Raw genomic sequence first — 26,549 nt, forward strand, 5'->3', positions numbered from 1 at the left:
TACACAAATCAGTGACTCTTAAGGAATGACTGAGGCTTTTAGCACATACCTCTTGGCCCTTCTGAAGAATTACTGGCATTATAAATCTTTTTCTCCTAAAAAATTTTAACTCATCAATAAAATGAAAGAAAACAATAGAAATGAGAGCAGATTTTAAAATGATTTTCTTAGCTGAAGGAGGTTAAAACTGGCTTTTCAGAAGTGGAAAACATTTAAATTTTAAAAATAACCCATCCTAATTATAGTAAAATAGAATAATGAAAATTTCCACACTAGCTTTTTGGAGCTTTATGCTCTTAAAGTAAAAATAAATTCCAGAGATTAAACAAAATCAAGACAGTTTTGTTTAACAAAATTCAAAGTAAGAAATATTGAAATAATATTTTGAGATGGCATTAACTGACCTTATTAAAGAGTTGAACAATGCCATTTACAATGATGCTGTGATTTTAAAAAAACCATGCAAGTATAAATGAAGTTTAAAAATTACCACTTTATTTTCCAAGTGTGTTTCTCATAAAGACAAGGACACAAAAGTTTGGTAAAGATGAATAAACTCATGGCAAAAAAGTCTTGAATATCAAACTTTAAAAAAACTTCCCAGGTCTTTTAAAAGACTCTAGTAGAAGCTAATAGCTAATTAGATTAATAGATTTTAATATTTCATTTCCTTTCTGGATTACTACCAGTGTAAACAATATCTCAAAAGAGGTTACCAGTAACAAGAAAAATACAATATCACTTACATATTCTCTTCATCAAAGTGTTAACCCCAAAACAACTATGGTTTTCAAGATGTTATTAATTTTATCTATAATTACATGCTTACCAATGCGTTTATAATTAATTTGTAATTCTAGTTACTAAAAAGCAATTAATTTTACTAAACTTTCAGAATACTCAATGACTATATGCCAGGATTTACAGATAGCCTAAAATTAATTTTAATAATTAATTGGCAATGATTCAGATATAAAAATGACAGCAAAGCAATTGATTAATAGCATATTAGTTACTTTTACCTTTGAAACAAATATAATCACTAATAGTATATTAAAGCCAAGGAAGTTAAAAATTCTTTGTATTATTTTAAAAATTACAGCATTAAATGTAAGCAATGACTTGAATTAATAATGCAGGAAAAGCTAATAAATATGATATACATCAATAGCAGAGATATCAATTCATAATTGGGTTTATGATTATAGAAAGAATAATAAAATAGGGAAAATAATAAGGAACAATAGCTAATATTAATTGGACAGTATATTTTGATATAATCCAAAGGAAGATCTTGGAAACAAATCTTAACTGAATAGTATAAGCAATTCACTCAATATTTATAAGCTGCCATCTACTGAGAAGAATAAGAAACCTCTTCATGTAAATGTGATTTTTTTTCTGTTTTTTGATTAACTGATTCTTTTTCTAAGTAAACATACTTTAAGGAGCTATTCCGATGAATAGGTATTAGAAACATCTACTCTAATGTCAGTTTTACTTACTGCTCTACTGCTTGGGAAAAAAAAAAGCAGAAAAACTGAATCTCAGTGTATTGTCCATAATGCATAACACTGTCATGTAAAAAGTCCATAATGTTTCCTGAATCTATTAGGACTTCTCTAATGAATAAAGCATAAAATGTATTTTTACAGCAGTATGGTATTATAAAATAGAAAAGTTTTTTTCCACCTTGGCTCACATCTGATTTTCAGATGACCCACTAATCAAGAATTTCTCAAATTATGCAATATGGCCTTCTTATAAATAACAAAAGGATCAAAAACTACTTATCTTGAACATGTATCAACAGGTCTTTTCTACTCCAAAAATAATTATAGATTTGAACAAGTACAAATAGAAAAACATTCATATAAGAAACCTGGTTTTAAAGTAAAAAGATACCAACACTTGATACGAATTTGATATAGATTAAAAAATAGCTTACATCTAACGTGTTGTTTTGTACTGGTAAATAAAAAACTCTAAGTTAAAAGAAAAAATCCAGTTTTCATCAATTTTCTTTATCCTGTAGCTGGGAGTATTTTAGAAACAAAGTGGCAGGTAATCCAATTTTTTAATATTCAGAAACACTTTATAACTCAAGCTTTTAGTGATATAGTTATTTCTGTTAATTGTTCTTATGATTAAAAAACAGTATTGGACATTGTCTATGTCATTTGGACAACAGTAAATATATTTTATCATTCTAAAACAAATAATAAATTACTGAAGGTTATGACTAGTAAATGTAATCTTACTAGTTACAAATAATATAACTTGTTTCTCTTTATGAAAATTTCTCCTTAAGTTATTTTCAATTTATTGATTTGAATATCTACTCTGGAGAATTTACACATGTTCTAAGAAAACACAAAAGAAAGTCCAGCCACATGTTGGCTATTTACAATTTCTGCTTTAAATTCTGAAGGAATAATCTAATAGATACTCAGTGTTTCTCACTATTAATGAAAACACTATGAACCTTTCCATAACCATCTGTATTCAGACATTAATAATGACATTAATAACAAATCTTTCTTACACTATGATTAATTAAATAACGCCACTTAAAAAGAACATTATTTAAATTGTAAATGAGGCTTTAGAGTACATGGGAAATACAAATATATACCTCATTTATATGATATTTCATTCAGAGAATTTTAAATTTATGAAAGTATTGTACATTTCTTGTCTAAAAACACAGTATGTAATAACATAAAATTGTATGCCACTGTTAGATTCAAGGCCACTGTTAGGAATGGTAACTATTTGTGCCCTACTGTTTTCATGGATGTTCCCAGGGACTATTAAGGTTCCTCACTATTCTATGTTTCTATTTAACTGTTGAATAATTGGTAATTCTTCAGTCATCTCCCTCACAGACATTACCACTTTTAAGTGGCTGACTTCTTATCTGTCAAATACTCAATACAGGAAAAATTAAAGGAAGCCTGGAAAGCAAATTACCAAGCCTATCACATCTGCATTTAAAAAAATCATATGTAATTATAAGTCATTAGGCTCTGGTTAAGTGTGACTTATTTATATCCTATAGAATAAAAATGTAGACTAAATAGCAGGGGTCTTATAACAGCTATTTCCCTCAAAATTTTTTCCTATTTAAAGACTCACAGAAATGTTCTGGGTGGTCAAAGCACCCAGAAGTCTACAAGGTAAGAGACATAACTAATCTATGATAAATTTAACCAGAAAAACAAAACCTCTCTGAATGATAAATTTGTTGAAAATCAAACAGATAAAAATGTAGTCAATCCACAGGCTAATGATTTGAACCTAATATAACGGGGCACACAACATCTTGGTCTTCCCTTCTAGAGGTTTTATGATACCAATGAACATATATTCAGATTGGATAAATCCAAATACCCAATGGTTTTAACTCTGTACAAATGTCAAAATAATCAATAAGTCAGTTGACCAGCAATCTTTTCATAAACTTCATTAATTAATGAGATATCAGTTGCAGTTGAAGTTCTACTGGCCATACCACTGGTATCTGAAACTGCTTATTCATTGTTAAACAGTAGTTTGAAAACATGCGCTATATTAGGATTAATCGTGTTCATTTTACAATCAACCCTCCATCACACCAGAAAGATAAGAGTACAGGAAGCAGTGGGTCACTCTATTGCTTACCATGCCTTCCATAAACCAGATAATTCCCTGATTTAGAACTTTCCCAGTCTGAAATTCTGGATTTAAGGTGTCGATCAATACCAATGATCATGAAGCCAACAAGCAGAAATTTTAAATTTGTATCTATCACAGATTTTCCTTTTTAATGTTGTTATTTACATTGTATATGAAAACCAGAGCAAGCAGTGTCAGCTAGCTTCTCAACTAGTGAGTTTGAATGTGTGTATATTGGTGTTCGGGTGGAGGCTGCTTTAGAAAAATTTGAGACCTTTTCACAAACAGATTCCCCACTCTGGGCACATCAGAGTCTTGCAGGATAGAGGTAGAGAGGTAGTGTGTGGCCCATTTCAGATTGAGAAACACTGAACTAGCCTTAACATAGGAAGATGTTTATAGCTTGTTATCAATACATGTATAAGGAATGCTAAAATTTTTTTTAAATCTTGGAAATATCTTAGAATATAAATGATTTATTATCAACATCATTGCCTTGAAACTCTAGATACAAGATATTTGGGAATATAACTTAGAACTACATTAAAAAATCTATCAAAGGTTTCTCCAGAACTGATTTACATAAAATTATCATCAGTAAGATCTATACCTTATCCCAAATCTTTTTTGAATTTTGCATAATATGAATTATCAAGCTTTCTTTCTACGTCATTAAAATTTCTAAGAATCTCCACATAATTGCTTACATCAGATTATTGAGAAACTCATTTACTTTGTATGTGACCAACTTAGAAAGCATACTTTCGGATCACTCTTTTACCCAATCAAAATAAAAAAGATACCTTATAATTTTAGTAGTTTGGTTACAGAAATTTATATGAACATTCCTAAAGCTTTGCGGCCAAAGCCAAAAAAGAAAAAAAAAAAAAAAAAAAGAAAGTACAGAAAAGCAGAGTAGCAACAGCAGGAGCAGCAGCACAAAGCATGCAATAAATGTAATAATACAGCACGAAAACAGTAGCATGTACTGCAACCACAGGCAAAAAGGATAAGAGATAGGGGGAGAGGGCATCGGACGGGCACGCAAGTGCAATAGTCTCTTACACGTCTGCCTTTGCTAGCTGGAGTACAGGATGGAGAGCGCTTCAACAAAGAAAGGAGAATACTATGTTACAAATATTTACACACATGACTGTCAATGACTGATACTGTATTAACAGACAAAGTATATAAACATACATATAAAGACACATTTTTGATAGGTTGAAAGTACATGTATTTTCAGGAAAAACTGGAAGACAGGAAAGTAAAGAAACAGTTCCTCAGGCTAGGTCTAAGAGTGGTAATAAAGTTTTTCACTGGACCTTGCACAAACAGTCACCCACCAAAGAATGCTCCATCAAGCTATGGCCAATTTCTTTTCTGGAAAGGTCGGTAGTGGCAACTTGAAATGGGAGCACAAAAAAGGTCTAAATAACTCTGATTTAGTGCTAGTAAGCATTTAACAAAATATTTAATTAACTAGTCTTGCTTCGGACATTTATCTACCAAATTCTTGCTCTTTTCAAAGATGACTCTTTTCAATGATAAGAGCTAAATTAGGCCTTCAGAACTACTGATGTTGAATTAAAACAAAAAGTTACTTCAACAATATTGTCCATCCTGACTAGACATTAGGCTTAATCAAAAGAGGGACCTTCACCTTTCTGACATTAAAGAATTAAGTAATTCAGAAAAAGTAACAATAAGTAGATAATTATATAGAAATATTTTTCAAGTTTTTGAAATTTGGGATGCTCAAGTAATAGAGTTTCACAAATATATACCATCTCTACTCAGGCAATTTCCTATATTCAATTCAACCTGACATTTACTGAGTGTTTACAATATGTCAGGTACTTAAAAGATAAAGAGGGTATGGCAGTTCACAGACTGGTGGGGGAGACATCATGCCATCAACAATGTGACAAATGCTGTAATAAGGACATGTACGAAGTTTGTATGGGAACCTGGAAGAGGGATGTACAAGATTTTTATGGGGACCTAGAGGAGGGAATTTATAAACTGAGTCTATAGGAGTTACAGAAGATTTCAGAGAAAACCTCAAGGATAAGAAACATCACTGAAGATGATCAGTTTTACTTGTACAACAGCTCTGACAGATTGGTACACAGGAACTATTATTTCTTCCTGTAGGAAATTGGGATGGAAGGTGACTTAAACACTGTGTCCCAAAGAGTTAATAGCAAACCAGGATTAGAAAGTCTGCAGATTTCTCAACAGGTTCTTCTTAGTCCAGTCAGTCTTCCATTACGGTGGAGGCTGAAGTCTCAGGTTCAAACCTGGTTATATTCCTTCAGTGATTAACAGGAAGTTATCTGTCTCCCTCCACACTTCCCCAAATCAAACAACCAACATTAAATAACTCAACCCTCAACCCTTCCTCTAACATTTAATCTCTCCCTTCTCTTCCTTAATAATGGTAATAGCTAACTTTTATCATGTGTAAAATATATACACGTACTTTTCAAAGTACTTTACGTATATTAACTTTTTAAATCCTCATAGAAGGATTAATATAAGGTAGGTATTATGATCCCAATTTTAAACATGAAGAAAACAGATTAACTTGCAACAGGTCACAAAACTGATTAAGTGGTAGAGTTAGGATTCAAACCTTCTCAGTCAGATTTCTCAAAATGGTATACTATCACTTGTCTCTACTTCCTAGCCTCTCAATTCACTTCTCAATACTGTACAATTTGGCTTCTGCTTTGATCACCCTAATGAAATGCTGGTAAGATCAGTATCTCCTGTTTGTCCTACGGTACCAGATATCTCTGGCTGTACCTGAGGCTGCTGACCATTCCCTCTTAAAACTCTGTACTCCCTTAGTTTTCGTGACACGACACTTTCCTGAGTCATCCCCTGTGACCACGGCTCCTCCTTCTCTTACCTGGAGTCCTATTCCCCCACACCCTTCTCAATGTGAGAGATCCCAGGTTTCTGTTCTGACTTACTGCTTTTCTCTTGCTACGGTCTCTCCCTGGGAGATCTCAATCTACTTTCAACTACGTTGATCATTCCCAAATTTCTACTGCTAGTTCACTCCTTTTCCTTAACCTTCTGACTCATCTAGAAAACTATCTGCTGGACATTTCCACATGGATGTCCCTCAGGCACCTCAAACTTAACTTGTCCAAAAGGAAACTGGTCACCTTTCTCCTCTGTTAAGCCTTTTAATAATTATTACATATAGGACTGATTAAATCTAAGCTCCATAATATCTCCTTTATATTCCCATGATATGCAGTCCATATCTTTTATTATTGTACTGCTCCCATTGGTGTTATAATTATTTAGATGTTTGTCTTTTCCATCAGACTCAGATCCTTAAGGGCCAGAAATACTGTATTATGCTTAGCATAAAGCTTGTAAATTTTAAAATTCTTCGTAAATATTGAATGAATCCTTCTGAAATTCTACAATATTTAACCTAAATATTTCTTATGGCATTTATCATTTTCTACTTCACATAATACATTAACTGTGTATTTTTTTCTAATAATAAGATAAGCATTTTGAGGTCTACTTCTAAGTCTGATTTATCTTAGCATCTACCACTGTGCACAGCAGAGTACCACACATGTAAAAAGTGGTAAAATATTTAACATAGAGAAGCCCTTAGTTTTTGGCTATCCATACTCCTAAAGTCTAGAGTATTTAAAACCATGAGAAAGAGCATGAATAGCTCAAAATAAACTATATTACCACTATACCAAAAACAAGTCAGAATGTCTCTCAAAACTATCTTTGCATATGAAGGACAAGATTTCTAAGCTGGCATTTAGTATCACTAAGCTAACAGCGATACTAAATCACCATTGTAATAATGTTCTTCTCCAGGTGGCTACCTAGAAGTCAGACCATTTTTATAATTTCAATAGAAAAGAGCAAATTACACTTTCCTGATGGTGTAATTAGAGGAAAACACACACACTCTTATACATACCTACACATACCACGGTTTTCTATAAACACTGAAACTGATTTCATAGCAAGCATTGGAAACCAGTACATTTTCTTAATATGCAATCATATACCTTTTTATATCTAGGTCTATAAATTGCCACCAGAACTTTAAGGCTGATTATGGAAGGTAAGCACGGTAAGCAGAAACCAAAAGAAGTAATTTATCTTGTGGACACAGAATTTGGCTAATAGATTTTAAGGTTCAGTTAATGAATGCCAGAGGTCTTATTTAATAAAATACCAAAGAGGTAAAAGACTATGTAGTCATGGTTCTTTCCTCTAGTTACCCAAATATATTATTGATATAATATATGACATATAATATACAATATAACATACTACCTAAATTAGAGAAAAATTGCATATGCCAATCTTCTGAAATGTGAGAGTTTCAAGTCAGGTTGTGCTTAACATGTTGAAGTTTTAAAAAACAAGTATTAAAGGAGGAAATTATAGAAATGTCATAATTTCTCAGAAGGATCTAGGCCTAGCTTTGGTCGTAGGATTAAAAACTCTTTACAACGCATGTTTTAGAAATTTGTCTTCCATTGATTCTCACGTGTGATCAACTTTTCCCAGATACAGCTAAACCTATGCTGCCAAGCCCAGATTTCTGTGATTGGTTATGACAGAATATGAAAGAACCTAGGAGGGAGAACAATGTTAAAGGCAAGACATAAATGAAGGAACCTAGGAGCCAGGACTGAAATTAAATATTTTGGGACATCTTAGTAAGCTTCTATATGAGGCCAAAACCAAGAGTAGAACTCAGCTTGCCAATGCTCCCAGGCTACTCTTCTCTTAATATGCCAGAATGCAAGAAAAGAACACGATATTAGGAGTACTGGACAGTTGGACTAAAGGTATTATCTCTATTCCTTTATGTCTGACCTTTATATTCTAAAGCTTTAATTCCTTGATTTACTCTTTTCCTCAGTACACTAGAGTAAGACAACCTCCAAAAAGCAAGCTGATACATTCGCATTTGCCAGATAAATGGGCAAATTCCATTTTTGTGAACTTAGGCTAAATGAACAGAGCACAGAACTGTAATTTAATAAAACTCAAAACTTACCTAGTATATGTTTCATATATATAACAATATGTTTATCAACTATAAACAGCAACTCTTCATTTATGTAACTATAACTAGTATTCCTTGAATATAGTCAAGTCAAGCATTTTGGGGGTTCACTTGAGAAGGAGAAAATGAACTGAACAGAATGGGAAGTTCCTGTAAGCTTAGTCTGATGATCCCTGGATCTGCTACCATGGGAATGAAGGGAACAGATGGGGGAAAACCTAAGCTGCTGAGCTCCATTTCCTCTCCCCACCTGTAACCTGCAGGATGACGCTGGGCCTAATATGCAGTATCACAGGCAGTCTAGGATTGGGCATGTGGGGTTAAGAAAGATGAGGGTAAAAGAGGAAATAATTTCCACAGCAGAAGGGATCCTGGTATCTGTTCGACTGCTATCTCAATAACTCATATGGGAGTGCCTTACCCAAGGGACCACTAATCAAAATGGTCTCAGTTTCTTTCAAAATTAACTCACCCCCCCCCCCCGCTTTTATTTGCCTTAAAGAATGCCATGTAACCCTTTTGTCAACACTTCCCTATTACTCCAAAGACTGAGAATCCTAAAAAGTCACTCTCACTAATGGGAGAGTAACCTATCTACTAGTGGGAGTGCTGTGGTAAATAATTACTGAAACCACTGGACTAAAGATCTTCTAAGGTTCTCTTCTCCTTGAAAAGTCTATTATCCTACAGGTAGAAAACTCCAAACGCTGAGTTACAGAAACAGAATGCTGAGAATGTATTCGCTGTGCCTGAGTCAGAGGGAAGGAGGGACTGGTGTTACACATACTCTTTCTCTTCTGTCAAGAGCTGTCTAAACAGTGTAACTTAAAAGGAAAGCATCTTGTTCCAAATGTCTTCCCGTATTGCCCCAAATCCTAGCATTCATCTGAATTTTGAATAACAGGTAAAACATACTGAGGAAAAATTAGAGGTAGGAGAGTGATTAGGTGTACTGTTTAAGTAAAAGAATTATAGTTTTAATAGGCCTGTGTGGGAGGGTTAAGGAAAAAACTAGAAGGTAATTTTGGGGGAGGGGCGGCACTGGTGATAAAGCTCTGAAGAATTGGAGGGCAGTATGAGGGCACTAGGTTACTGGGGGCAGATGGAGAAGGTCAATGATGTGTGGACACAAAAGAAAACTTCATTTGTGCAATTTTGCTTAAAACTAACCTTATTCCCTCCTATACCTACAAATTCCACTGCAATTCAATTCCACTGCAATTCAATTCCCTCCTATACCTACAAATTCCACTGCAATTCAACATAATCTTTTTCTTTTCTATACCAATGAGATAGAAAAAAGAAAAGAATGAGCAGAGGATGTGTCCTATGGATTAATTAAGAGACAGAGTCTACTTAGTATAGAGTGCAGTCGCATATTTTAAACCTCATGCACAACAACGTAACTAGTTTGGGCACAAAGAACAATCAAGATTTATTTTAATCCTTAAGAATCCACATGCCTAAGAGAAAGGAAGCTATAGAACTTGAGTTTTATACTAAATATCTTGGATGCTGAACCCAAGCATGCCAAAGATTGAATACCATTATTCAAAACAACATTCTATTATGACTTTGAGGGTGAAACGGATGATAATGCTGGGAAGGGTGGTCACAGTTACAAAGTATGAAGAGAAATAAGAGGTTTATGCCATAAAATATGAATTAAGAATACAAAATATTTTTTTTAAATGGGAGGTTACTGCTGGCCTTTGCCCTGACACGTAAAAATCATTTCCAGTGGTAATGTGATTCAACAGAAGAAAAGTATAGTGATGCACATTGGTGGTAAGTGGAAGGCTGAGTGGTGAAGAGCTAAGAAAGTACTTAAGTGAAATTGAACTTGTGGACAAGAAAGGAAGCTAAATAGAACACAGCAATGGAGGCGAACTGGTCTATTAAGAGTAAGGAAATAATAACCAATATTATTGAGGGTATTACATATGTTGTTTCTTTAAATTCTCAAACAACCTTATGAGATTAGTACTATTATTATCCTTGTTTGTCTGATGAGCAAACCAGTGCATAGAAAGGTTAGATAACTTGCTCCAAATTGTATACCTAGAAAGTGGCAGAGGCAGGATTTGAATCAACTTAAGTGCTTAAGCAATAAATTGAGAGGAAAGCGCTTAGGAAGCAAATGAGAGAAAAACCACGCCCTTGAAGAGCCGGAGCCTGAATCATAAAGATTCAGCAGCCTTTGTGAACTTAGTTCCGGTTTACTTTATAATAGGAGTTCCTTTGTACTACTTTACAATTTACATGTATGTCTGAACTGTATCTATGCTGGGTAATAGTGGGTGAAGGGTAAGAAAGGGTACGTCTGGAGGAAAAGTAAAAGTGGGAAACAGACACTACAGCTGGGTGGTGGCAGAAGACAGCATATGAGAGCAGAGATGAGATAGGAGTGGGCTGAGATGTGCTTCTGCTGAGAAGAGCTAACCTATCTACCAAAATACATACTACTCCTGTGTTGTACATTCAAAGATTTTTGTGGGGGAAAAAGGGATGTAGAGAAGAGTTTATTAGAAAGAAAAATGTAAATGGTCTTCTAGGAGAAAGGACAATTAAAATATTTGTTCAAACTTCCTTCCCATTCTTTTTAAGGTGAATGTTATCTGTATGGAAATACCACACTGAGTATTTTAGAATAGTAAAATATACATCAGATTATAACATCAAATATTATTGTACATCAAGAGTTCTCTTTTTATCACGCTGCAGAATTAGCTAGTTTAATTATTTGTCTCAAGAATAATAAAATAGTTTCCATTTAGAATGGAAAGGTGCACACTTTGGTATAAATATTTCAAAGAAATAAAAAAATCACTTAAAAATCAGGAGTTTTCTTTAGTAGAAAATTATGCTTAATACTCTCCTCAATATAAGAATTATATTTAACAAAACACAAAAAATAAAACATTTAAAGAATTTCCCCTGGTTTAAAAACAGTTATATGCACAATATTTGCATTTGAACCCATTTTATTTCCAAATTTCTGTAAAGATAGAGTGTTCAACAGGATAATACAATGCTTTACAACAAGAATTATTGTGCCATTTAATGTGGATTAGAGAGAATGTATATGTCAGGTATTTCTGTAAAGAGAGGAACACTATACATTAGGAACTTCTAAATTATTAAATCTATACAATCAATTTAAGAGAGGAAATGATAATGCAGTCAATTTATAGTGAATATAGTGCATATATTAACTAAAATCATTTTTTACATTAGAAGAGAAATTCTGTCAGCATTAAAAATTGATCTGTACTCAATTATTGTGTTATGATAAAATCTACTGGAAGAGTTAATAAAACGTGTCACTTGTTCTGATTATACCACCAGAGGTTTACTTTTAACTAACATATAAACTAAATAGTAAAGTGCTGAAAAGAAAAGGGGAATGTGAAATAGAAATTGCCATGAAAAACAAAAATGAGCAATTATTTATGTCTATATATCTATAGTGACAATAATCAAATAAGCATTCCAGTCTTCAGAATTGTTGCAAAGAATGGAACTACAGAGATTCTCTGATGGACAGCACATTTTTAAAAGTACACTTTTACTTTATTATATTTAATAATGATAACTCTTCACTGTATTTAAAGTAAGAAAGAAGCACATTTTGGCTCACAAATTATCAAGTGTGATATTTCTAAAACTGACTGCATTACTAGGTAAATTCTTCATATCAATTCACTGATCTCTTTTACTGAAGGATGCATTGGTTTGAAAATCAAAGACTTACGTCATCCAAAAAATCAATCAGTGAAGATGAGGAAGAAGAAAAGGAATCCTATTTAACGAATACAGCAATAAAAAAATAGAAAATATGGATGAAGCAATTTAATAAGAACAAATAATAAATCAAAAATTTTGTAAAACAATTGAAAGGCAAATGACATTAATTCAAATAAATAAATGAGAAAAGTAGTCACTGTCATTGTTTCTCAAGAAACTTAGAAATTCATTAATTACTTTTTAAAGAGTGATTCTTTTTTCCTTTCCCAAAAGAATGAAATACAATTCATATACTGTGCTCAAAATGTATTAAGCTGAAGCTCATTAATAATCAAATTAAATGGAAGCACTCCAGAAGGCAACAACTAAAAGTAAGCAACAGAATCTCTGCCTCTAATCGTTCCTGCTAGAATGTAAGCTTCTTGAGGGGCAGGACTTTGTCAATTTGGTCACTACTGTATCTCCAGCACCTAGAACAGTGCCTTGCACAGAGACATATGATTATTTGTTGATTAAGTTATAATCACTAACTTAAATTTTCCGACATAAAAAATATACTTCATATCTTAATTTTTTTTTCTAGCAAAGAATTTAAGTACCAAAGAATGACAGAGTCATATAATCACTATTTCATTATAATGGAGTGTGCCAAATAAACTCTATGTAATACTTTTAACAAAAAGCATTCTTTTGGTATACTTCTAAAAAACTGAATTGATTTGGAACTAGAACCAGCATTGCCCTATTGTGAGCTCTGACATTTTCACTTGTTTTTTACTGTGGCTCTGTGCTTTGGAGAAAAAAGAAAAGTGTCAAAATTATTTAAAGTTAGGATTTGTTCTGCACTTACTGTTCCTCAGGGAAAGAGATGAAATTTCTTTTAAATCTTATCAACGACCCTCTTATTTAGATCTTTCTTAGATTTTTCTTAAACACAAGAAAAGTTTATGATTAAAGTTTCCATAACATTGCAGAACATATTCCTTTCCTAATACGTTTTTGTTTATATAAGATTCTAGGTCCTCTTATATGGGATGCAATAAAAGTTTCATTGCAAATAAATTTTAAATCACAAAGTAAATTTTAAATTGACTGCAGAGGATATATGAAAAGTTTAATACTTACTTCAAATTGATCCAGAGCATCGGTAGGCGTATTCAAAAATGCCAAGAAAGAATGCTGTGAGTCTTGGTGCTCTATACCTAGAAGACAGCAGCAACTTTTTTTAAAACTAGAACAATTAAGACTAATTTTCATGGATAACCTTTCCTGTCTGAATCTATTAAAAAGCTGCTCGCAAACTACTGTATTTTAAAACCAATTAATATCATTAACTCCACATACTTAAAAAACTAAAATACACTAGTGTTTCTTGGAATATCACTCAATAGTTAAATTACATCAGACTCCATGAAATACTTGTTTCTTGACTTACTTGAGTTCCTGAATTTCTTTTCCTATACAGTACACTGTAAGAAGCACATTAAATGTTTTGGTACTCTTGAGAAAATTTTAAAAATAGGACCCTCGTTATGCCTGATTTTTCTAAGGTAATTTATCACCAAACAAGGTTTCCTTTTTGAAATACTCTCATCAAGCGTATAGTATATATTAATATAAATAATCTTTTATTAAAAAATGCAGTGATATAACAAACTTATTTAATTATGAAAAAACTTTTGCTAAGGCCTCAATCTGATTTCATTTACTGATTTATTGACAAAAATTACATGAAATTAAAAAATTTTATCTGGGAAAAACTAGGGTTGGAGAATGAGGACTCCAAACCCTAGCTTTTCTCAGACAAATTAAAAAAATTTCACGCATACCTCTTGGCTATGGCATTAACTTTAAATACATGATTTCCAAATTAATTCTTAAAATACACATAATGATAAATACTAGGGAGGAAAAGGAGAAACAACCAAAACACATTTTTGATCTCCATATCTTTTAAGGAACTGATATCAACTGATAACAAATTATGTGCTTTTTGAATTACTCTCTAATAGTATACCATAGTTGCCAGATAAGGCAGTATGTTCAGAAATTCATTCCATCAATGAATATTTATTGAAAGCCTTTTATTTGCCAAACCCTGTTTAGATACTGGATATATAATAGTAAATAAAGCAGAAAAACAAAATCCTTGTCCTCATTATATAAACATTACATTGTATTATTTAAGTAGACTATTATCTTACAACATATAGTGAAATTTTATTATTCTGCAACGTTCACAATCCAAATAAAAAGCCATACCCATAGGTTAGCCTGCAATGTGAGAAACGATTTCTTCTTTCGCAAGTTTAGATCTACTTTAAAATGATGCAATCAATGTCAACTGGTGTGTTATAGTAAGTCATACTCTTCACTGGTCTCTTTTCTATATAAATTGCCTTTAGGACCACAGGTCCTCCATGTCTTATATATTCTTTTTCCTCTGCTCACTAAATAATGCAGCTCCTTCCACTCTTCATACGTGAAAATTAAGCTTGATTCTCATTTTAGCATGATGCTTTGTACTCCTAATCTGAGTTCCTAATTCACTTTTTCTGGGTTCCTTCCTTCCTTCTTGTTCACTAGGAAATTCAATCAACAAAAATTTATTGAACATCTACTACTTTTAATGGCTTTTTCATGTTAACTCCTTTGTGCGATTACCCTCTTTCCTCCACAATTTTAAAAGCAGATGCGGAGACCCAACCAGCTTTACGTCACTGTGTGTCATAGGACTGGGAAATGATAAGGCAGCACATAAGTACAACACAGAGACAATTAACTAGTTCAGTATTCAGTCAGGAATACTGTCAGGAAAATGAATTTCTAACAGCTATATATAAGAGATCCTTTCATTAAGATAATAACATTCTGAATTTTAAAAAATTAAGTCTTCACATTCTTAATGCCCATGTTATGGAAAGAACGTTGAAGTTCATGTAATAAAGCTACCAAGCACTCCGAGTTACTTTTTACATTAATGAAAAAATGCTCAAGTAATGTTTTCAAGAAAATGGGAATAAATCCTGGAAAATCCCACAGGGCAAGCAATTTGAGTATCAAACATGGAAGAAGATACCGAAATGCCCAAATAATTCTTTGTCATTGAATTGCCTTTCTAATACTAGATTAGGTTAATCTTTAGTTATTTCATACATTATTTCGTCAACTACCCTGAAAGTGAATCCCCTATAACATGTGAGAATAGTATAAAGTATATGATAAAAACAAGTTTTTCCAATCACAAAAATATTGTTCATGATATAGTCCATGGTCCTGAAAAAACAGTCAAATTTATGGCAAAATGAGTTTTCTGTTAAGAAATCTTTAAACAACGCGTATCAAGTAAAACAAAATGACTCAGGAGACTTGTCTACCAAATATGTGTGTGTGTGTGTGCGCGCCATATACACATACATCTATAAATGAGTGCCAGAATTGTGTATGTGAACAATTCTCCTGCCTACACAATAGGCTGATTCTTGTATAATAAAATGTATTCATAACAGAACATTAAGTCCTGGTTGATGCAAAACACATTCCCATACCCTTTTCAGATCTAAGCTCTTCAGTGTCCTTTATCAGTTGTTCAATTTCTGATAGTAGTTCCAAGTTCTTCTTCTCTGAATCTTTTAGTTTACTTAAGGGAAAAAAAGGAAAAATGTCATTATTTATATTGTTGGTTAGTGAGCCATCACGTATGTAGTTGAACTTAATTGGTTTAAATGTCAGTCATGATAATGTAGGGAACTGAAAACTACTGCAGGAAGGACAAATCTAGCCTGTCATCTACTCTTGCGTAAATAAAGATTTACTGGAACACAGTCAGGCTCATTCATTTATATGCTGTCTGTGGCTGCTTTTGTACTCAACAGCAGAGTTGAGCAGACAGAAACTATATGGCTTTCAAGCCCTAAAGTATTTATTATCTTTCCTTTTATAGAAAAGCCGCTGGCTCTGAGCTACATTATTAAATTAAAAAATGTCATAAAATCAAAGGTTAATTTTAGAATTCTGTTAGACTTCTTTCATAGAGAACCATGAAAGTGAATAAATTTATAATTTTCAGTTTGACTCACATTCCTGATTTATGAACAAATATGTAAATTTATATGTCCTAAGCATAAGCAGAAAGATCACACTTATTCCAAATTACAATACAGAGAATGACATTTAGCAGTTCTTTATGTTGGGATCAATTCATATTCTCCAAAAACAGTTTTTTTCCATTTTCAATGTTACACTAGCACATTTCAGTAAAGCATACTTAATTTATGATTGGATAATTCATAGCAAGAATTTATAATTCAACTGGGGTGCTTCATACCATTAAAAACCGAATTTATGGGAGTATATTTCTTTTCATGACTGAACGCCTTTGCAACATTTGGTATTCTGAGCACCAAATGGATTTTTCTATTTATATTTTGAGTTGTAACATGAACTTTCTACTGTTCCTCTATATCACCTTATTCCTCTATGACCTATTCTTGAACCAATCCAATTACGAGTTTCCTTTTATCATTTATTTATTCCGAGTATGATTTATTCTACTGTTGTGATAAGAATGGAGGGAATGTGTTCATTAGCTAACTGTCCTGGACCTGTGGGCGATACACTTTTTTTAATACATAACATGAAAGAAAGGGTAATTTAAGTATATTCTACCTTTATGAAATTTACCATCACTTGAAACTTCATGTGTAAAAAAATCTATGGTAGAGGCCAGAATTTTCAGATGACTATATTTTGTTCTGACTCTATGCTGCAATTTTAGACTAATGTGATATTCTTGAACAAAAGATTATTTTGGATTTAATAGAATAAAATTTGAGAATGAATTTTACAAATAAGGGGAAAAGTAAATATCAGAATATTAATTAGTACTATTAATTCCACTTTAAGGACATGTCAGATAGAAACAAAGCTGTATTAAAATTGCATCACTGCACACAAGGCCTAAAATCATCAATTCATTTTCAAATATTCATAGCTTTTTTCTGGTCATCACTTAAAAAAAAAAAGGGATAGGTAGGACTAAACATGTAACTTCTCTCCAGATACTTTTGGACCAAATTAGAAATCACTCTAGTGGGACTATATTATTCAGTCTTACCATTCTGTTATGATGTTAGACGCTTTAACTTTATTCAGCTCTTCTTGGATGGCCTGCTTAGCTCTTATTTCTGCATCCAGAGCTGACTGCAACTCCAGTCTAGCTGACATATCCAGTTTTGCAAAACGACGCATTTTCCAGGGCATATCCTATGAAATAATATGACTGCGTTTTTAGCTCCATTCGATTTTATTTTTAACATTTAAGTTTAGTAATATAAGTGAATTTGGAAACTACTTAAAAGAACTATCTTTCCCTAATTAAAGAATTAAAGAGAACTATTACTTGTGAAAATATATTATTTTTCATTAAATTCAGAAATAACTGTAGACTCGCATTACAAATGCATTTATTTTTTATGGTTATTACCATTAATGGCTAGCCACACAAATTATAGTTAAGCAGCTATGTATTATAATTTCCTAAACTGGAAAAACACTGAATGATTTCTCATGAAAATCTTTACAGTAGGCAAAGCCTAGACAAACTGATGTAAGTACTCAGATTTATTACAGTGTTTTCTGAGCCTTCCCACCGACTAATATAATAAGCCTGCTTGCTAAATGGCAGAGCTTACTGTTGCTCGGGTACCCAAGCTGGAGTTTCTTAAAGCTTCCAATTCTTCAGTCATTTTAGAAGCTAAGGCCTGAAGATATCCTCGTGCATCCTTTTCATCACTGACCCTAGAATATATGCAAATAAAGACAGAGATCAAGTACCAAAGTAAAACAGAAAACTTCAGTGAGATATATATGATTTTAAAGCATCATAAAGAAATAAGTGAAAAGTGACAGAAATTTAAAGATGGTCTTAATATCTTCTTTTAAAGGTCTACCACAGTACTACTATCTGTCAACAAGTGGGAAATGGTTTACTGAACTGTTCAGTTATTTACAGATAAAGGTGGTCACGTTTAGGAAGGTCCAAATTATACATATCTGATAAATCAGTAAAACTTCACCCTTGAGCCACGGAATTAATACTCTTTTAATCTAACATTAAACATACACACACACACACATACACTCACGTGACTTCTAAAGAATATTAAGATTTCTTATTAATTAGATTCCATTTTTTATCTTATGAAAACACAACACACCCTTCTTAAAACTGAAGTACACTAAATTTAGAAAGTTTAAAGTATAATATTCTGTAAAAAAAAAAAAATTCTGTGTTGTAATAAAGCTCTTTTGTTTTCTAAAATGGTCAATGATATAACAAAGAGAAAAGATTAAAGTCTAATGAAACTCAGTTTCTACACCCCCCCCCCCCGCCCTGCCCCGGCAGCGCCCCAAGGCACGTGGGATCTTAGTTCCCGGACCAGGGATCAAACCAGGGCCCCCAGCAGTGGAAGCAGTGGAAGCGTGGAGTCCTAAACACTGGACAGCCAGGGAATTCCCGAAACTCAGTTTCTATTTACTATTTTAAGGCTATCTTGCTGATGTAATTATATGATTTTAGAGAGAAATGTTTTCAAATTATATTCAATAAAATTCAGGTCATTGAATAGCCATGAGGAAAGTATATTTCAGGTAAATCAATATGTATCTGTGATGCATACAGCAGACAAGTTTAAATCTTGAGGCTTGATTCAGCATCTGTTACAACTTAAACTCCTGAGGAGTTAAATTCATCTGTCTACCTACATATCACTCCATATCTACATCTTAAAGAGGCCCTTTAAAAGGGGTTTGATCCCTTCTTCTCTCAGATGGGAAAGTGCTTTGGAGGACAATTAAAAGAATAAAGGAGCAAATAAAATCACTGTTAAGAAGTTGCCCACTCTAGTGATAGTTACATATTTGTAGGCTCTACATACATGTATATATGTTTATAGCCTTTTAAAGTGGCTTAAGAAAATATTAAGAAAGTTTGTGTACTGGGATGCTGTTTGCTTCTAAAATTCTTTAACTTTGGACACCACAAGTGACCACAATCTTTTAATTTAATCACCTAATCTATAACATAAAGAATAAATATAGATGGGGGAAGATTGTTTTTCCTCCAAAGACATTTTTTATTTTCCTCTAAAGACACTCACAGAGTAGCAATTAAGAAAACTATACTACCATTTAACCAGGCTAATAGGCCTCAGCCAGTGCTGGTTTAGTATCTATCATAGCTCAGAGATCTTGGCTTATGCACATTTCCAGGAACCTATGAAATCCAGTGTGTTTTATTCACTTTGGAAATCAAATAACTTCACGTAAATTGCTATAATGTTGTTTGAAATATTATATAAAAAACAATACCTTCTAACTTTGGTTTTTATTTACATCTTGAATACATTCACATTCCCTTACCACTGCGGTCTTCCACTAATTCTCAACTTTTGATTAAACCTATGTCTATTTTCTTGGCTACAAAAAATTATTGATGGGAAGGGTGATGAAAAAAGAAAAAAAAGACTCGGTCAACTACACGCTCATGCCATTTAAGTTCCACTAGGCCCTAGGTCTTCCACAACAATTCCTTTTCATAATCATTGTCTACTTCCAACCTAAATCTTAAAAACATTGCACTTTCCCCAGCCCCAACACCATCTCTTGCCCCTTCCTTCTAGGCCATCTGGTTAAGCTTACACTACTCATTCTCTTAACTTTTTTTTTTTTTAAACAGTTTTAGGAGGAGCTTCAAGATGGCGGAAGAGTAAGACGTGGAGATCACCTTCCTCCCCACAGATATATCAGAAATACATCTACACGTGAAACAACTCCTACAGAACGCTAGCAGAAGACCTCAGACCTCCCAAAAGGCAAGAAACTCCCCACGTACCTGGGTAGGGCAAAAGAAAAATGAAAAAACAGAGACAAAAGAATAGGGACGGGACCTGCACCAGTGGGAGGGAGCTGTGAAGGAGGAAAGGTTTCCACACACTAGGAAGCCACTTCGCGGGCGGAGACTGCGGGTGGCAGAGGGGGGAAGCTTCGGCGCTGCGGAGGAGAGCGCAGCCACAGGGGTGCGGAGGGCAAAGCGGAGAGATTCCCGCACAGAGGATCGGTGCCGACCAGCACTCACCAGCCCGAGAGGCTTGTCTGCTCACCCGCTGGGACGTGCGGTGGCTGGCAGCTGAGGCTCGGGCTTCAGAGGTCGGATCCCAGGGAGGGGACTGGGGTCGGCTGCGTGAACACAGCCTGAAGGGGCTAGTGCGCCATGGCTAGCTGGGAGGGAGTCCGGGAAAAGGTCGGGAGCTGCCAAACAGGCAAGAGACTTTTTCTTGCCTCTTTGTTTCCTGGTGCGTGAGGAGAGGGGATTAAGAGCGCTGCTTAAATGAGCTCCAGAGACGGGCGTGAGCCACGGCTGTCAGCACGGACCCCAGAGACAGGCATGAGACGCTAAGGCTGCTTCTGCAGCCACCAAGAAGCCTGTGTGCAAGCACAGGTCACTATCCACACCTCTCCTCCCGGAACCCTGTGCAGCCCACCACTGCCAGAGTCCCGTGATCCAGGGACAACTTCCCCGGGAAAACGCACGGCGCGCCTCAGGTTGGTGCAACGTCATGCCGGCCTCTGCCGCGCAGGCTCACCCCGCATCCGTACCCCTCCCTCCCCCTGGCCTGAGTGAGGCAGATCCCCCGCATCAGCTGCTCCTTTAACCCCGTCCTGTCTGAGCGAAGAACAGATGCCCTCAGGCGACCTACACGCAGAGGCGGGTCCAATCCAAAGCTGAACCCCAGGAGCTGTGCGAACAAAGAAGAGAAAGGGAAATCTCTCCCAGCAGCCTCAGGAGCAGCGGATTAAATCTCCACAATCAACTTGATGTACCCTGCATCTGTGGAATACCTGAATAGACAACGAATCATCCCATATTGAAGAGGTGGACTTTGGGAGCAACGATATATATATATTTTTTCCCTTTTTCTCTTTTTGTGAATGTATATGTGTATGCTTCTGTGTGTGATTTTTTCTGTATAGCTTTGCTTTTATCATTTGTCCTAGGGTTCTGTCTGTCGTTTTTTTTTTTTTTTTTTTTTTTAGCATAGTGTTTAGCACTTGTTATCATTGGTGGATTTGCTTTTTGGTTTGGTTGCTCTCTTCTTTCTTTCTTTTTTTTACTACCTTAAAAAATTTTTTTTAATAATTATTTTTATTTTTTATTTTAATAACTTTATTTTATTTTATTTTACTCTATTTTATTTTATTTTATCTTCTTCTTTCTTTCTTTCTTTTCTCCCTTTTACTCTGAGCCATGTGGAAGACAGGCTCTTGGTGCTCCAGCCAGGCATCAGGGCTGTGCCTCTGAGGTGGGAGAGCCAAGTTCAGGACATTGGTCCACAAGAGACCTCCCTGCTCCACGTAATATCAAATGGCGAAAATCTCCCAGAGATCCCCATCTCAACGCCAAGACCCAGCTCTACTCAACGACCAGCAAGCTACAGTGCTGGACACCCCATGCCAAACAACTAGCAAGACAGGAACACAACCCCATCCATTAGCAGAGAGGCTGCCTAAAATCATAATAAGGCCACAGACACCCCAAAACACACCACCAGATGTGGACCTGCCCACCAGAAACACAAGATCCAGCCTCATCCACCAGAACACAAGCACTAGTCCCCTCCACCAGGAAGCCTACACAACCCACTGAACCAACCTTAGCCACTGGAGACAGACACCAAAAACAAGGGGAACTACGAACCTGCAGCCTGCAAAAAGGAGACCCCAAACACAGTAAGCTAAGCAAAATGAAAAGACAGAGAAACACACAGCAGATGAAGGAGCAAGGCAAAAACCCACCAGACCTAACAAATGAAGAGGAAATAGGCAGTCTACCTGAAAAAGAATTCAGAATAATGATAGTAAAGATGATCCAAAATCTTGGAAATAGAATGAAGAAAATACAAGAAACGTTTAACAAGGACCTAGAAGAACTAAAGAACAAAAAAACAGTGATGAACAACACAATAAATGAAATTAAAAATTCTCTACAAGGGATCAATAGCAGAATAACTGAGGCAGAAGAACGGATAAGTGACCTGGAAGATAAAATAGTGGAAATAACTACTGCAGAGCAGAATAAAGAAAAAAGAATGAAAAGAACTGAGGACAGTCTCAGAGACCTCTGGGACAACATTAAACGCACCAACATTCGAATTATAGGGGTCACAGAAGAAGAAGAGAAAAAAAAAGGGACTGAGAAAATATTTGAAGAGATTATAGTTGAAAACGTCCCTAATATGGGAAAGGAAATAGTTAATCAAGTCCAGAAAGCACAGAGAGTCCCATACAGGGTAAATGCAAGGAGAAACACTCCAAGACACATATTAATCAAACTATCAAAAATTAAATACACAGAAAAAATATTAAAAGCAGCAAGGGAAAAACAACAAATAACACACAAGGGAATCCCCATAAGGTTAACAGCTGATCTTTCAGCAGAAACTCTGCAAGCCATAAGGGAGTGGCAGGACATATTTAAAGTGATGAAGGAGAAAAACCTACAACCCAGATTACTCTACGCAGCAAGGATCTCATTCAGATTTGACAGAGAAATTAAAAGCTTTACAGACAAGCAAAAGCTAAGAGAATTCAGCACCACCAAACCAGCTTTCCAGCAAATGCTAAAGGAACTTCTCTAGGCAGGAAACAGAAGAGAAGGAAAAGACCTACAAAAACAAACCCATAACAATTAGGAAAATGGTAATAGGAACATACATATCAATAATTACCTTAAATGTAAATGGATTAAATGCTCCAACCAAAAGACACAGACTGGCTGAATGGATACAAAAACAAGACCCGTATATATGCTGTCTACAAGAGACCCACTTCAGACCTAGGGACACATACAGACTGAAAGTGAAGGGATGGAAAAAGATATTCCATGCAAATGGAAATCAAAAGAAAGCTGGAGTAGCAATTCTCACATCAGACAAAATAGACTTTAAAACAAAGACTATTACAAGAGACAAAGAAGGACACTACATAATGATCGAGGGATCAATCCAAGAAGAAGATATAACAATTGTAAATATTTATGCACCCAACATAGCAGCACCTCAATACATAATGCAAATACTAACAGCCATAAAAGGGGAACTCGACAGTAACACAAGCATAGTAGGGGACTTTAACACCCCACTTTCACCAATGGACAGATCATCCAAAATGAAAATAAATAAGGAAACACAAGCTTTAAATGATACATTAAACAAGATGGACTTAATTGATATTTATAGGACATTCCATCCAAAACCAACAGAATACACATTCTTCTCAAGTGCTCATGGAACATTCTCCAGGATAGATCATATCTTGGGTCACAAACCAAGCCTTGGTAAATTTAAGAAAATTGAAATCATATCAAGTATCTTTTCCAACCACAACGCTATGAGACTAGATATCAATTACAGGAAAAAAAATCTGTAAAAAATACAAACACATGGAGGCTAAACAATACACTACTTATTAACCAAGAGATCACTGAAGAAATCAAAGAGGAAATCAAAAAATACCTAAAAACAAATGACAATGAAAACACAATGACACAAAACCTATGGGATGCAGCAAAAGCAGTTCTAAGAGGGAAGTTTATAGAAATACAATCCTACCTTAAGAAACAAGAAACACCTCAAACAAATATCCTAACCTTACACCTAAAGCAATTAGAGAAAGAAGAACAAAAAAACCCCCAAAGTTAGCAGAAGGAAAGAAATCATAAAGATCAGATCAGAAATAAATGAAAAAGAAATGAAGGAAACAATAGCAAAGATCAATAAAACTAAAAGCTGGTTCTTCGATCAGATAAACAAAATTGATAAACCATCAGCCAGACTCATCAAGAAAAAAAGGGAGAAGACTCAAATGAATAGAATTAGAAATGAAAAAGGAGAAGTAACAACTGACACTGCAGAAATACAAAGGATCATGAGAGATTACTACAAGTGACTATATGTCAATAAAATGGAGAACCTGGAAGAAATGGACACATTCTTAGAAATGCACAACCTTCGGAGACTGAACCAGGAAGAAATAGAAAATATAAACAGACTAATCACAAGCACTGAAATTGAAACTGTGATTAAAAACCTTCCAACGAACAAAAGCCCAGGACCAGATGGCTTCACAGGCGAGTTCTACCAAACATTTAGAGAAGAGCTAACACTGATCCTTCTCAAACTCTTCCAAAATATAGCAGAGGGAGGAACACTCCCAAACTCATTCTACGAGGCCACCATCACCCTGATACCAAAACCAGACAAAGATGTCACAAAGAAAGAAAACTACAGGCCAATATCACTGATGAACATAGATGCAAAAATCCTCAACAAAATACTAGCAAACAGAATCCAACAGCACATTAAAAGGATCATACACCATGATCAAGTGGGGTTTATCCCAGGAATGCAAGGATTCTTCAATATACGCAAATCAATCAATGTGCTACACCATATTAACAAACTGAAGGAGAAAAACAATATGATCATCTCAATAGATGCAGAGAAAGCTTTCGACAAAATTCAACAAACATTTATGATAAAAACCCTCCAGAAAGTAGGCATAGAGGGAACTTTCCTCAACATAATAAAGGCCATATATGACAAACCCACAGCCAACATCATCCTCAATGGTGAAAAACTGAAACCATTTCCTCTAAGATCAGGAACAAGACAAGGTTGCCCACTCTCACCACTATTATTCAACATAGTTTTGGAAGTTTTAGCCACAGCAATCAGAGAAGAAAAAGAAATAAAAGGAATCCAAATCGGAAAACAAGTAAAGCTGCCACTGTTTGCAGATGACATGATACTATACATTGAGAATCCTAAAGATGCTACCAGAAAACTACTAGAGCTAATCAATGAATTTGGTAAAGTAGCAGGATACAAAATTAATGCACAGATGATGAAAAATCTGAAAGAGAAATTAAGGAAACACTCCCATTTACGATTGCAACAAAAAGAATAAAATACCTAGGAATAAACCTACCTAAGGAGACAAAAGACCTGTATGCAGAAAATTATAAGACACTGATGAAAGAAATTAAAGATGATACAAATAGATGGAGAGATATACCATGTTCTTGGATTGGAAGAATCAACATTGTGAAAATGACTATACTACCCAAAGCAATCTACAGATCCAATGCAATCCCTATCAAACTACCACTGGCATTTTTCACAGAACTAGAACAAAAAATTTCACAATTTGTATGGAGACACAAAAGACCCCGAATAGCCAAAGCAATCTTGAGAAAGAAAAACGGAGCTGGAGGAATCAGGCGCCCTGACTCCAGACTATATTACAAAGCTACAGTAATCAAGACAGTGTGGTACTGGCACAAAAACAGAAATATAGATCAATGGAACAGGATAGAAAGCCCAGAGATAAACCCACACACATATGGTCACCTTATCTTTGATAAAGGAGGCAAGAATATACAGTGGAGAAAAGACAGCCTCTTCAGTAAGTGGTGCTGGGAAAACTGGACAGCTACATGTAAAAGAATGAAATTAGAACACTCCCTAACACCATACATAAAAATACACTCAAAATGGATTAAAGACCTAAATGTAAGGCCAGACACTATCAAACTCTTAGAGGAAAACATAGGCAGAACACTCTATGCCATAAATCACAGCAAGATCCTTTTGGACCCAGCTCCTAGAGAAATGGAAATAAAAACAAAAATAAACAAATGGGACCTAATGAAACTTAAAAGCTTTTGCACAGCAAAGGAAACCATAAACAAGACAAAAAGACAACCCTCAGAATGGAAGAAAATATTTGCAAATGAAGCAACTGACAAAGGATTAATCTCCAAAATTTACAAGCAGCTCATGCAGCTCAATATCAAGAAAACCACCCAATCCAAAAATGGGCAGAAGACTTAAATAGACGTTTCTCCAAAGAAACTACACAGATTGCCAACAAACACATGAAAGAATGCTCAACATCATTAATCATTAGAGAAATGCAACTCAAAACTACAATGCGATATCATCTCACA

General features: G+C 34.8%; 1 protein-coding gene across 4 annotated transcripts in view; it reads right to left on the reverse strand.

Annotated features, from left to right (window-relative positions):
- The window catches only part of CDC42BPA (CDC42 binding protein kinase alpha), a 326,370-nt gene that overhangs the window by 43,448 nt on the left and 256,373 nt on the right, over window positions 1-26,549 (reverse strand). For all 4 annotated transcript variants that reach the window (XM_061187371.1, XM_061187370.1, XM_061187369.1 and 1 more), the window contains 4 exons: window positions 18,175-18,280; window positions 17,598-17,746; window positions 16,030-16,121; window positions 13,607-13,683 (listed from right to left, as the gene is read on the reverse strand). In XM_061187371.1, the coding sequence (XP_061043354.1) occupies window positions 13,607-13,683; window positions 16,030-16,121; window positions 17,598-17,746; window positions 18,175-18,280 (424 nt within the window). The remainder of the gene's footprint in view (window positions 1-13,606; window positions 13,684-16,029; window positions 16,122-17,597; window positions 17,747-18,174; window positions 18,281-26,549) is intronic.

The sequence above is a fragment of the Eubalaena glacialis genome, chromosome 3 (genome assembly GCF_028564815.1).
Source record: "Eubalaena glacialis isolate mEubGla1 chromosome 3, mEubGla1.1.hap2.+ XY, whole genome shotgun sequence".
Lineage (NCBI taxonomy): Eukaryota > Metazoa > Chordata > Mammalia > Artiodactyla > Balaenidae > Eubalaena > Eubalaena glacialis.